Below are 14,093 nucleotides of genomic sequence, written 5' to 3'. Positions count from 1 at the left end.
AACATGCTATCAGCCTAGTAACCCCACACGCTGAGGAAGCTGAAGAAGTGGCCATCGCGCTAGCCACCCTAGACCCAACATGCCATACCATCGTCTCTGACTCCCGCTCCACCGTTATCAACTATATCAACGGCCGTATTTCACACCAAGCCTTGCGCATCTTGCAACAAGAGCCCCGCTCAACCGACCATCAGGTTACACTCGTCTGGTTCCCGGCTCATGCAGGCACCGTCCACCCGCACCTCCCCAACCTCAACGAGGTTACCCACTCCCTAGCGCGAGGCCTAGTTGACTGCGCGGGAGAAGGGGAGGCTGCGCCCACCGGTAGGGATCGCCTGACACGCTACAATGATCTTGTGAAGTCCTTCTACTTAGAGCGTAGAACCTTCCCCGGCCCACACAACAAACTATCCCGAGCGCAGGCTACAACTTTCCGCCTGCTACAAACCAATACTTACCCCTCATTACAACTTTATAACAAGATTTACCCAGACATTTACCCCAATCCCACGTGCCATATCTGCAAGACACAGCCAGCCACACTTCCACACATGCTTTGGGACTGTAGGCACCAATACCCCGACACTAAACCCCACGACCCTCTCGTCGAGATGGCACGCTGCCCTGCGTAGCCCCAACCTTGACGACCAACTCTGGGCGACCCAGCAGGCCTGCGAGGCGGCGAAGAGGCAACACCTCGACGTCCCCACGTGGGAGGCCTAGGCCCAGTCACCATCTCTTGCTGGTTTCAATAAAGTTTATTCAGTCAGTCAGTCAGTGAAATAACACCAACTTTCCCTGGTTACCGGGCTTCTACAATTCCTCCTGAGATGGACTTGTTCAACAGCTCTACCGAGTACTTTAAGTAGGCAGTGTATTCTATGTCGTAGGGCAAACAGAAAATTAGCATAAGCACTCTTGCTTTCAGGCTGCCATAGACTTCGAGTTAAAAGTGCAGTCCAGATCAACATGCCCGACCTTGATCCCTCCAGCCTATGTGCCAGCCTTCCCTATGAGCCAATACTTGTGCAGGTGAACATACCTTCTTTGTTCCATGCAAAACATTTTGTTAAATGTTTCCAGGAAAAAGTAGTTCAAGCATAAGTGGCTAACACATGCTCTTCATACCAGGTTGCCATAGATAATGGAGACGATAGGAAAGTACAGGCCAGCGTCGCTGTCCCAGATCTATCCGGCAGCTTCTCTGTTTCTGTGTCCTAACTGCTGGTCTTCAATGGGAGTTGACACTGTCTCCTCCTATAGGGGCATTTTCTGACACGCTCTTCTGTGGGAGAATGCCCCATTCATAAAAAGAAACAACAAAGATTGGACACGAAATGGTGCAGCTCAAAAAAAATTACTTGTTGGGTTCGCCACCGGGCCATACGCGTCAGCGCTCGTGACTCGACAAAAAGCAGCCGCAGCGGCACGCGCAAGCTCAGGCTTCACATAGTTTTGCGCCCATCGCAAGAGAGGCACCTCACGGCTACATTCGGATATTGCCAGCGCACAAGGAGGAAGTGCAGAAACATGCACGCTTGCAATCTCGGAGGGATGCGCATGCGTGCAAAACTCGATACCATGGGTGCACAGCTAGAAGGGGAGAAGGGTCGTTTTGCCACACGCTCGCACACCCTATAATATTTTGTGGGCAAGTGTACATACTAGACATATTGTCTGTAGTGCTTATTTTTGAAATGTGATATTTTGGGACATATAATACATATAATATGCATCTTGGCTTTGTTGCACATTAAGAATTTATTTTATAAATACTATATAATTATCTGAAAAGATGAATGTTTCTTTAGATTTCACACATTTCTTTTGCTACATTGTAAATGTATATCCTAACAGATTAATGTTTCGTATGTTATATGTTTGCCGATAGGAGACTTACTGCTGCCATGCGAGGGCCTTCAGACACATTAAGGCTGTATGTTGCAGCTTTTCGCCTGGAGGACAGCCAACAAAGTTTGTTGGAAATAAAACCATTTCTGGTACGACAAGTCGAAAATTCTATTTGAAGTCGCTGCCTCTAGACCCTTCATGCCAACCGCCATTTTGGCAAGGCTGTGTGATGTCTGGGAATAAGGCTGCTTCGATGGATTTCAAGACCAGATAGCAGCCTTCCTTCACACACACTGGCACCAAAAAGGGCAGCACAGGTGTCAGTGTTACTTGTGCTACAATTCCTTCACTTGTGCTATAAATAGCAGCAGCAAACTGCCAAGATGCAAAAGCAAAACAATGAATGAGGGCCATAACGTATTTCCCAGCTCCTGAAATCAGTTCCAGTTTTTGCAGTAGACCAAAGCATGGCCTTCAAGATCAGCTTCGATTACCAGTGGGAACAGTTTCCGAGGCTGCCAATTCATTTCATCAAGACTCAGTGTTGCCACACTGCTTTTGATTCAAGTGTGAGAAAAAAAATTGAAGTGAACATTTTCTAACACATTGAATGCAGTCAAAATTTCTTTCTGTTATGCTTTCCTTTTATTTCAAAGCAAAAAAAACCCAAAAATCTAAGAAAACAAGAAGCAAAACAGAAAGAAAAATATCTCAGTATAGGGCGAACATCATTGCACAGTGTTGTGAAACCAGATGTGCATGCCTGTGAGGGTGATGATTGAAGTGTGTGCACTATACATTCAGTGATGCTACAGGCACGCACTGTGCTGTTTGCATTTCATTTGATGGTGATAGTACATCCACACAATGTAGCCACAGGGACAAGTGAGCAGTCAAGTGAAGCTTTTTGAGATCATGTTTAGTTGGATCATGCAAATAAAATGCATTAATTAATCATATGCCATGGAAGAATCAAGCACAAGTACACAAATTACTGTGCATGAGAGGAGTGGCTGCGAAGATGTATAAGGCTCACACAAAGGACGGACAGCAGACATGGGACGATGATATTTAACTAATTTCGCCATGGAAAATGACTTCAAAGTTTGTGCATTAAGTACGAAGAAAATCCGAGGACACCTAAGCACTTCTTATGAGTTGTGAATACTTTAATGTCCAACTGAACGCCACTGAGCAGGCCGAGATATGAACTCCTCGCAGGCAAGCGGGCACGTTAAGACGCTTGGCATATATTGATTTAGCCTTACCGAGGCGCAGTTAGAACACACACAAGAGCTTGAGTAGACAAGGAACAGGTGGTAACACAGGCTTGCGAGAGGGAAGGTGATGTGTTGTCGTAGCAATGCACTCTCCCCTCGCGAAGTAGCGCAGCAGCAGATGTTCCCCTTCGCTCGCGTTCCTCTGCTGAGACACGAGCCAGCAAGTGCAAGCTAGTGTCATGAGCGCGCCTCGTGTGCTCACATGGTGTCACAGTCAACGGGAAATTAGGCACCGTTTTGCTGCTACAGATGCTGCCGGCTTTTTCACTGAAGGAACCATTTAACTCTTGCATAAAAAAAAATCCTGTCACTGACCACATAATAAACAGCAATAAAGAAATTCCATTTAAAGTATTGCATCAAACCAGCTCAGAGCACAAAAAATTTACCAGAACTGTCAGGCTTGGCTGCTGAAAATTAATGTCTTGTAGCAAGGTTTAACGAGCACAAATGATATGCAAGAATACTCAGAATGATGCGAATGCTGAGATGCTAAGCGCTGCTCTTGTGCAGGAGCTTGGCAATGCAGCTGGCATAAATGCCAGTCTTCTGACTACTACACTGGTTTCATGAAAAGTAGGTTATTCTGGCAAGAGTATCACTGCAACATCACTGCACTACACTTTTACTTCACTGTGTCAGATAAACAAGTCAACAGACGTCTGAAGTGGTTCAACCACAATTCACAGCTGGAGAACAGGATAGCAACCATAGAATTTGGCGAGATTATTAGACAACAGGCAAAGGAGAGTGGACAAAAGTTGGAGGTGAAAGCTGTTCTGTTTGACCGTGAGGAGGTGTATTGGAGTCGTCAAGCAACAGGCAATAGCGATGGTGCTTCCTAGCGTGCCGATATTGTTCTGGCTTCAAGGCACATAATGGTGATTATTGCATTTTATAGTGTCCCATTCTTCTTTAGATGACAAAGTATTTAAATCTGTGTATTGGTTACATTTTCAGTGACGTCCAAAATCTAGATTTGTACTGGGCAAAGACAATACTTAAAAATTAAGCTCAGTGGTTTTACATGCCAAAATCACTAAATGATGATGAGGGATGCAATAGTGAGAAACTCTGGATTAATTCTGAGCACCTGGGTTTAACGTGCACCCAATACATGGCGCACAGCATTTTTTGCATTTTGCCCCGATCGAAATGTGGCCGCAGGGGCTTGGATTTGATCCCACGGCCTTGGGTTTCGCAGCCAACACCAAAGCCACAGCACCAGTAACATTAAAACAAAGCAGTCATTTGATAAAGCGTGTAAGAGCACAACAGTTTTTAAGCATTGCTTCATGCTAAGGTCTAAGTCATAAGCTCGGTACTGTCACACAACAGCCACATTAACGAGATGAACAATGGGGATAAAATGCCAAATTAAGCTGCAAAATTATGAAGCAAAAGCCTTTGAAGCTGTGAAGTTCTTTAGGAACTTGGAAGGTGTGGACATTTGGACATGCAAAGGATGCAGTCTTTGGAAACAACTTGCCAAGTTAATTAGTTGTTTTTTACCAAAGCAATATTTCATCACAAAGCAAATAGCTATAATTTAAATATGCTCCAAGATTGAATGCCCTATGATAAAAATTTCTATTGCATTTTTAGCAAGTTATATGGAGCAACCAAAGGTAAGAGACATTTGATGCTAGTGTTCAATAAATTTCAGTTATTAGAAAGCCCTCGTCCTGTGCCCTTCTGTGTGTCTTCCGTTATTTCCGCACTGATTAGTAAGTATGACGCTAGTGACTGCAATAGAATACGTGAAGGCCGAGAAAATAGCAATGGCAATGAAGAGCTATTGCTTGAACAACGACAAAAAGAGCTTAGGTGTAGTGACAAAGCAGAAAGGAGAACATGAACGAAAAGTATGTGCAAAGTCATACATGACAAGAGAAACCCAGCAGGCAAGATGTGGTGAGCAGGGGGGGTGGGGAGGAATATTCCGTAAGAGCCGACCTAGTGGACTGTCCATTTTGGCCGCTACTGATTGGCTAGGGCTGCTGGTCTCCTCCTCTCACAGCTGAATCAAATCAGCAGTGGCCGAAATGGACAGCCCACTAGGTGTACTCTTACAGAATAACCCCCTCCCCCCCCCCCCCCCGCAGGAGAAAATGATGAGATGGATTCTTGCCTTGTGAAGTGCAGCAACTGTTCTTTTTTTTTTTTTTCTGTTCAGAGCGAACGTGAGTGAGACTGGAGATGTAAAGGCTTTGATGTGGAGATAAGCTGTGGTCTGGGATGAAGCACAATATTGGTTTCCAGCTGTGGATGAATTTCCAGGAGACCCTGCAGATAAAAGTTTTTTTAGCAATTAATAATTCACGTATCTGGCGAAGGAAATCATTACAGTGAACATGCGGCATAAGCAATAGACAGCCAGGCACATATAGCAAAAGACAGTGCCACTGTAGAGGAATGGCGACAGGGAAGAGCAACAAAAAGTGATCAAGCATGTGCAGGGAGAAGGGTACAGAAAAAGTACAAGGGATCACACAAAGGAGATCAGTTTGACAGTGACAACAAGAGCAGCACTTATGAGCACAAATTTCAGAAGAAAGTAGCAAATTAATTGGGTCATCAGTTGCCAAAGAGCAAGCATTTTCTGTCACGAATGCTACTGATGCCAAGCATCAGTCCTGGCGCTGTTAAGGAAGTGAACGCGCAGTTGTGGCAAGGGATAGCAGCAGCAGGTGTCTCATAAAAATGGCAGTACCGGGCAGTACTGGGCTACAGTGAGCCACGTGTACCAGCCTGTGCTTCTGGAAATCTGTGACCTATGTCGAGTTGAAATGTACTGCTAAAGTGGGTGTACGTCGGAAAGACTTTCTCGCCCGTGCGGCGCTCGTGCCGAGTTGGTGATGGCGGATTATTGATTTAATGAGCCATCTTTCGTCTCATTAAAGATGTCTTGTGTCTCTTCCCGGGCGAGGAGTAGGGGCCATACTGTAGACCAGGCATGCTCTCCTGGAGCAGTACCTTTGCTCGTGCAACGGTTTTTGTACGCTGCTCTCTGACTTTTAAATGGAATATTTGAATGGTCCCCTTCGATATAAATAAAGGTTCTTCAGCAAAACCATGTGCAATAAATCGGTAAGCGGGAGCCGCAGAGCTAGCGAAACGGAAGCAAAGCAGGCAAGTCGGATAATAATAATATTCGGGGTTTTACGTGCCAAAACCACTTTCTGATTATGAGGCACGCCGTAGTGGAGGACTCCGGAAATTTTGACCACCTGGGGTTCTTTAACGTGCACCTAAATCTAAGCACACAGGTGTTTTCGCATTTCGCCCCCATCGAAATGCGGCCGTCGTGGCCGGGATTCGATCCCGCGACCTCGTGCTCAGGCAAGTCGGACGTACATTTAAATTAAATTATGGGGTTTTACGTGCCAAAACCACTTTCTGATTATGAGGCACGCCGTAGTGGAGGACTCCGGAAATTTCGACCACCTGGGGTTCTTTAACATGCACCTAAACCTAAGCACACGGGTGTTTTCGCATTTCGCCCCCATCGAAATGCGGCCGCCGTGGCCGGGATCGGATGTACATTTAGACAGAGCGTTATTATAAGCTCAGGTGCTCTCGTGAGGGCTCCGTTTGCCGGTGACGTATGCCGTCCTGTCGCAGTACTGGTAAAAATCCATTATATCGTCGGGACGAAAAAAGCACCCCGCCACTTCTACAACACCAGTCGGAACACTGCGGCCGCCATCACGATTCAGAGTGGTCTACGGCCATAAATTGCATAACGACTTTCGCTTTTCCCAGCTACAGGGTGCTAAATGTGTTTCGACATGCAGACATGCATGTTCACGCGTATCTCTTGAAGGGTGCAGTATGCACCGATAACCAACACACGATTGACACGGCGTAATGCTTTGGCATTACGCCGTGGCATTAAGTTATCCGATTGGTCCTCCATATCACAGGTTCACTGATCCCGTCGCACGTTCCGTATGTTACCAAAAAGCGCAACAAACCTACCGGCAACATCCAAGGAGACGCAGGAGGAAAACTTATGCACAACGCACGGCACGCACGGCTTCGTCAAGAAAGGAGACGTTGATTTGAAGGAATCGCCACACACGGCAAAATGCGCGCCTAGGGACAAACGCATACGAAACAAGCAAATCGGCTTCTCCTCCGTAGTACCTAGGCAAAGGGAGAAATTTCAGGCGCAAACGCCCCTAGATTTTCTCTCTTGCACCCGCTGAAACGACTAGCCAATCATGTGAACTGGCGTTTCCTCTAATGACCGTCTCGTGATTGACGGCTACTAGCTGTGACGTTATCTAGACCAAGCTGGAAGGTAGACGTCTATTAGCAAGCTGCGTGCTTCCTGGGAATAACCATGGAGGAAAGAAGAAATATATGGACCACGAAAATGAAACGTGCCAGAAGCTGTTGGATGTTTGCTTCTTGAACTCACGGTCCGATGCAGCGAACGGCGCCCGATTTGCAAGTTGACGACCGGGTTGCAGGTTTGGTTGGTGCACGGCGTCCTGCTGAGTAGCTTCGGCGAAGGCACGAGCATTATGGCACGGCTCCGTAGTGTCTTCGGCAGCTAGTTGAGTTGCGACGCGCTCAGCTTCGGAAATGCAAGTGGTACTCGCAGCGTGCACCGCGAACGCGCGAACGCATTCACGCTGGCGCGTCTCTCGCCGGACCAATGCGAGCTTCGCCCGCCGACGTCGTTGCCTTTCTGTGCCGCTTAGCGCAGCAGTTAGTGCTGCCATCGCAAGCGAAGCGGTAGGCAGCGTGTAAGCACTGCTGATGCATGTTGAAGCTGTTGTACTGCGCAGGCGAGGAGGTGTCACCGTGTCCATAGCCGTGACACAGGGTGGAAGCATAGAGTGGAAGCTGCAGGCAGGGTGCTCTGTACATCGCGCAACGGAGAGCAGCTACAGAACACCGACCTAAATAGGGCGGTCATGGGTGGATGGATGTTATGAGCGTGCCCTTTGGAACGGGGCGGTGGGTTGCGCCACCAAGCTCTTGGTACTATACTGCCTAAAGTCCTACCTAGGCTAAACAATAAAAAAAAACGCTATGAACTACCACACCCAAATTTTCTGATCCCCTATTGCGAACTGTGGTTTTGTACGTCTCCGTCTACAGCCACAGGAGCAGTGCCACCAACGCATGACGCTCGCCGCCCGTTTTGCGTCACCCATAGAGTTTCTCACTCTATGGCGTCACCTAACAACTTCTAGCCGCCGTATCTATATCCAGTGTGAACTTCCGGCTGTCCTTGCTTCCGGTCTCGGTGACTTCCAGGGAAAAATGGTGTGCTGCATGGTGTGCCCTTGCGCCCCATGGTGAACTGTTTACCTCAGGCAGGCTTGGGCACAGGCTGCCAAGTTTGCATGGCTCGTGCAGTTATTGATGTCGGCTGCCTTCATAGCTTTCGACTCAATCGCTGCACGCGTCAGCTAAGCGGCCTGCCTAAAGACTGAAAGATTGGCATAACCTCCGCGCGCAGCAGCGCTGTTGCCGCAGGACCATGGCATTCATGGGCAAATTTTCCAAGTGCCCGCTGTGCCATAAGGAGTTCAGCACGTCGGGCAGCCTCTCCAAGCACAAGCGACGCGTGCACAAGGTGATGCCCGATCCGACAAGGGCAGCTCGCGCTGGCCGCGAAGTGAGGTGTGGAGAACAAGACTGTACCTACGTTGCTACAAGGCGCGACGACATGCGTGACCACTTGGTCGTCGAGCACGGCCTCTCGCTGGTTGAAGTGCAGGAGGAATTTGAGTCGATGAAGGACTTCCGCGAATGGATGGACCTCGTGTCGCGCGCAAATCGAACGCAGTTCGCGGCGCGGGCCAGTGACACGCAGGCCCGGGCAACTGTCCACCGCTACGTCTGTCACCGTTCCGGGCTGAGCAACCTAAAGACTACCGCGCGGCGGCGCCGGATAAAGTCGCAGGGCTCATGCAAAATGGGCAGCTGGTGCACCGCGTACCTGAACGCCCGCGAGTGCCTGCTGACCGGTGCGGTGCGTGTCAACGGTTGTTTGACGCACTATGGCCACGACATGGACGTCGTCCACCTTCGCATCTCTGCGGCTGACCGGCGGGCCATACTGGCCGAGATTCGGCGTGGCGTACCCTTCGACCGCATCCTCGAGAACATTCGCAGCGATTTTCCTCAGGACGCACGGGAAATAACGCGCACGCACCTCATCACCATGGGCGATATCCGTAATATCGCCGTCTCTGAAGGTCTGCTCTCGTGGAAGTTGGACGTGGACGACGACCGGAGCGTTCGCAAGCTTGCCGCGCGCTTCGCGGCCCAGTCCTATAGCCCGATCCTTCTCTACAAATCCCGGGGCACCTCCGCAGACGCCCCCGCGGAAGCCGATCCGACGGCTATCGGCATCGGCAGCTATCGGGGTTTGGCTGAGGATGACATGGCACTAGTGATTCAGACGCGCTACCAGCGAGATCTGGTCAGCAGGGACCCCGCGCTTGTGTGCGTCGAGCCGGTGACGGGTCATAGCTCCGAATACACGTTGCTGGCCCTTCTGGCCACAACAGACGCGGGCCTGGTGGTCCCTATCGCTTGGTGCGTCTGCGGCGCCGCTAATCCGGCTGTCGTGGCCGCTTTCTTCGGGGTCGTCCATCAGAACATGGGCGACTTCACACCCAGATTCTTCATGTCCGAGGACACCGAATTCTACTTCAACGCCTGGCTGGAAGCTTTCGGTGCCGAACCACGACCGCACAAGGTTCTTTCGTCGTGGCATCTACAGCGCGCATGGACTGAAGCCGTCAACACGTGGGTTCGCGGCCGGGAGAAGCAGGCAGCTGTAAACAGGTCGTTAGAACTGCTCGTGAACCAGGAGTCAGTCGAATCTTTCCATAAGATGCTGCGCCGGGTCATCAGTATGCTCAAAATGGACAGCGACACTGCCAGTTTTGGTGACGTATTCGAATCAACTTATGCTGGACGGCCTGAGCAGTGGGGAAGTTGCTTTTTCAGGGACCTTGATATCAACATTGAAGATTTCCACACATTGTTCAGGCGCATTGCAAGCCGCCTAAAAGTGAAGAGATTGGACAAGATAGCCCATAATCTGCTGCTGGCCTCTGAATCAAAGCAATATGAAAACTACATGAAAGTTGTCCGTCAAACACAGCCTGAAGTGGAAAGCTCAAAAAATCAGAAGGCTGCACCTGTTTTAAATGAACTAATTCATACTGCTGATGGAGTTCCAGTTGAGGTTGTGTCCCTTGATACAATGGACATTGTTGAAACAGTGTCTATTGACACAGTTACCTATGAGGCAATGACCACTGGTGGGATGCCAGTTCAGGTAATGCCTGTGGAAGAAGTGCAGGTGCATGAGCTACAATCTGGTGAGCCACAAATTGAGACGATGTGCATTGAAGAGGTGCATGCTGAAACATTGCCCAATCTGGAAGTACCTTTAGATAAACCAAACATACCAGCATGTGAACAATCTCCTTTGAAGCCGAAACGTTCTGGTCGCAAGTCCACACATCAGATGGCACTGAAAATATTAGAAGCACATCAGGATGCGCTGAACATTTCTCCAGAACATATTGTCCATGTAACTGACAACCAATGGAAAGTGATTGATGAGGGTGTCCCCTACGATGTCATTGAGGTGCTTAGTCACTGTAAGGCCAATTGTCAGTTTCGCTGCAGGCAATGCAATGCTTGCTCACACAGGTACAACTGCAGCTGTGACTGCACGTACATGTGCCGACACATCCATGCATGCCTCATTCATGCAAGCGAAATCTTCACCGAGCCAGTGGGAATGGCAGAGGAAGTGGCGAACACAATGACACCTGAAGCATTGGCTGAGAGCACGAGCTTTGCATTTTCAAGCATTGAGCCCACTCAAGAAGCAGGTGTGCAAGGAGACAAGAAGAAGCTTGAAGTGCTTTGTGCCTTGCATAAGCTAAATGAAACATGTGTCCGTGCAGCAGAAATACTGGCAGCAAGAGAAGATTTACCACTAACGCACCAAGCAGACTACATTTTATCAACCTTGAAGGCAACAAGCACTGTGTTGGACACCTTCTGTCGCAGAGGCATGAGCCAGACTCCAAGAAAGCTGGCTGATCATGACTATGAAAGCACAAATTAGTGTGGAGTTTGGATAGTGCACATTAGTTTGATTGTCCATCTTGTTTAGGGGTCACTGCCAAGTTTAGATGGAAGGAGAAGGTGTTGAGAGATGTTTAGGCAACTTATAAGTGAAAGGCTTGAACACAAGAACTTGAGAGAACCCTGATGTGGGCCACGTGTTCGAGACCCCTGATCTAGTACCCGTGCACATTCAGAAGTGTTGCTACATAGACTGTTGTCTTCCACTGCATCACAACTTCATCAAGACAACACAGAACATAGGTGGCGCTCACATGCCAAAAGAGAAAAGAATCTGTTTATAGCCTTGCGTAACGTGTTGTACACATTGTTAGGTAGCTAGCAGCGACATATCACGATTGGCATGGCACAGCTAGGCTTAAGGGCAACAGAAGTAGGTTATGAAGCAGTAAATAGGCCATGCCTGTTAATGGTCTTCAATTGAAAAAGCAAAGCATGAGCTTGAAGTGTGTATAACAGTCTGCATGTCACACGAGTGTTTAAGAGCCAATGGGTCAGTGAGCCCCAGAGAAGGGCTTTGGAACATGTTAGAGCATGTACATAAAGCAAACAGTAGTGCTACAATTGTTCACTTGGACACTTTCCTGATCATGTTGTGATCCTAGTTGCTACTTGATGGGCTTGCAGTTCTGTTTACTGTGTCTGTCTCCAGTGTGCATGACTGCTAGAACCGCCTTTAAACTTGTCACATTGCAATCAGCAGTATCATGTTTACTAGAATTTCGTTTGCAGTGACTGTTGCCTTCAGTGCTTCAAGCTAGTAAATGGCAAGTGTCCTATACTGCGAGTTACAGATCACATTGGCGGACAGTGATCAGCACACTTTGGCTCGCTTAGTGCACACGTGTGTGTGTGTCGCCCATTTTGCTGTGACGACTTGCAATGCTGATCAGCCGGTGTTGAACGCACTAGGGGAGCTGTGCTAGTCGTGGTGGCTTAGGCATTATAGCATTGTACAGCATTGTATCATAGTGGGCACCAGCAGGTTGCAAATTATATCTGTTAATGCCTGCAACTACCGACACGTTCATAATATTAAACAAGTGCGACTGACCCGGTTAGTGAAAAACTGACACTATTGTAGTTCCTGTAACACACAAATTGAACTATCACAAGTTTTGCTTCGGGAGTGGTTTGTCTCGTAAGCATTTGGAATGCAACATTTCGTAATGCCACCAAACTACTATAATTGCAGTGCCAGCTTCTTTCAATATGTCGCTGCAAAAAGTGCATGTTTGGCCATCTTAATTCGCAGACTATAGTGCTCGAGTTATACACGGAGTGCTGTTTGGACTTGTTCAGTAGAATCAACTTTCAGCATATTATTTCACCCACAAGCAGGCCCTGCATGGTTGGTTTCTGTAAATCTCACGATCACAAAGTGTTTCGTGGCCAAGGTTGTGCTTTCAACCAGCAATGAACGTACTACTGTTATTAATACACAATGCATAAACATCTAGATTGCAGGGAAATGTGTATACAAAAAAAGAACAGCTGTGGTTGACAAAAGGTTTACACTTGCTGGCCTAAACTGAAGCCAGCTTATTTCTATTGTTCACATTGTTATTTGCATTGAATAACAGTATATGTATGTTGATTTTGCTACATGTAGTCTCATGTATGATGTGTAGTGCTGTCATTGCATGGTAGGCTCTTAAGTACACACCACACAAAGGAAGTGTTGCATGTTCAAATGCCAGAGGTGGGCACATTTGAGGCGTCCAGCAGATGGGCTTGTATGGCTGTCTGTGCAAATGTTTTCGTTGCTGAGCAAAGCATGCTATTGTGCACTGCTTGTTACGCGGTGCAGAATTTTCACGGGTGGTGCTAACAAACCTTGTCTTACTGGTGAGGGAAATGTATAGCGGGATAACTATCTTATTTCGAGAAGGAATGAGATGAACTCGCTGCTGAAGCAGTGGGTTGCAGCTACAAGTATTAAGGCTGCACTGTTAAGAGTAATCTAAGGAGAGCAGTGAGCATGTCCCTAGTGTAATTAGCCTGTTTGCTTCACTACAGAAATTTCAACTTGTCAAATATGCAGCGAAATGGTGCCATTAGTCATGCATACAAAAGCTTGAAAGCTGGCTGTATGACATGACAGAGATGATATTCCACATTGGTTATGCTGTTCACATGAACGTGCTAGAGGAAACTCAAGCTATGTAAACTGGTTGCCTGGAAAGTTAACAAACAACTTGTGAGCAGCTACAGTTACAAATTATGTGCAAGTGGCTAGGCAGTGTCTCGGTTGAGCTAACAGCCATGCGTGCCTAATAACTATTCCATTTAAAGCTCAGTTGAATGTGTACTACATGCAATGTTACAAATGCACAGGGAAATGAAATTAGCCCCACCTCCCTGTTCATTGCAAGGACAGCACAACCTTTTGTGCTGCTGAGATTTTTATAAAGCAACTGTAATTGACAGTACGGTTGAGGAACAAAGTGCCTGAGCTTGTATATTGTGTGTGTTCACCCTATTCACAGGTTTCTACAGCAAGTGTTGCTTGACTTCGTACCAGATCGACTATATGAATCCTTTTTATCATAGCTTACAGAATTGTGTTGGTGTGTTTTCCACAAACTTGCTTGGATACACTACATTCTAGTCACTTTGAACAAGCACCGCAGCACAGAAAAGGACTGTGCGGGGTATGTGAAATTGTTTTCTGTGCATATTTAATAAGCAAAGCTTGCCAATTCACAAAGAAACACAAACACATATGCAATGTTGTTCTGGTGTGCCGTTCATGTTCTTTCAAACATTGCACTTGTGTGCTCGTGGCTTCTCAATTATGTATTAAAAGCTACATGCATCTGG

At 47.6% G+C, this 14,093-nt stretch overlaps 2 protein-coding genes and 1 long non-coding RNA gene across 4 annotated transcripts in view; 1 reads left to right on the top strand and 2 right to left on the bottom strand.

The window, feature by feature from the left end:
• The window catches only part of LOC139054722 (uncharacterized), a 31,823-nt gene extending 24,564 nt beyond the window's left edge, over positions 1-7,259 (bottom strand). Inside the window, exons 1-2 of the long non-coding RNA XR_011511454.1 lie at positions 7,113-7,259; positions 5,263-5,417 (exon numbers count right to left, since the gene is read on the bottom strand). This is a non-coding gene — a long non-coding RNA (uncharacterized lncRNA). The remainder of the gene's footprint in view (positions 1-5,262; positions 5,418-7,112) is intronic.
• Positions 1-8,201, bottom strand: part of LOC135913067 (gastrula zinc finger protein XlCGF57.1-like) — a 106,852-nt gene extending 98,651 nt beyond the window's left edge. Inside the window, exon 1 of one of the 2 annotated variants that reach the window (XM_065445736.2) lies at positions 7,524-8,201. In XM_065445736.2, the coding sequence (XP_065301808.1) occupies positions 7,524-7,662 (139 nt within the window). In that variant the 5' untranslated portion in view covers positions 7,663-8,201. The remainder of the gene's footprint in view (positions 1-7,523) is intronic. The other variant, XM_065445735.2, reaches the window with a different exon arrangement.
• A 194-nt stretch (positions 8,202-8,395) lies between these two features.
• LOC135913066 (uncharacterized) lies at positions 8,396-14,093 on the top strand. Its single transcript, XM_065445733.2, has one exon. The coding sequence runs from the start codon at positions 8,632-8,634 to the stop codon at positions 11,248-11,250; it is 2,619 nt and encodes an 872-aa protein (XP_065301805.1). The 5' UTR covers positions 8,396-8,631; the 3' UTR covers positions 11,251-14,093.

The sequence above is a fragment of the Dermacentor albipictus genome, chromosome 1 (genome assembly GCF_038994185.2).
Source record: "Dermacentor albipictus isolate Rhodes 1998 colony chromosome 1, USDA_Dalb.pri_finalv2, whole genome shotgun sequence".
In the NCBI taxonomy this organism is placed as follows: domain Eukaryota; kingdom Metazoa; phylum Arthropoda; class Arachnida; order Ixodida; family Ixodidae; genus Dermacentor; species Dermacentor albipictus.
Note: the sequence above shows the minus strand (reverse complement) of the source record. Positions and strands in the feature narration are given on the sequence as shown.

What these genes read in the sequence shown, in the direction of transcription:
- LOC135913066 (XM_065445733.2), top strand. Translation starts at nt 8,632, where the DNA reads ATGGCATTCATGGGCAAATTTTCCAAGTGCCCGCTGTGCCATAAGGAG.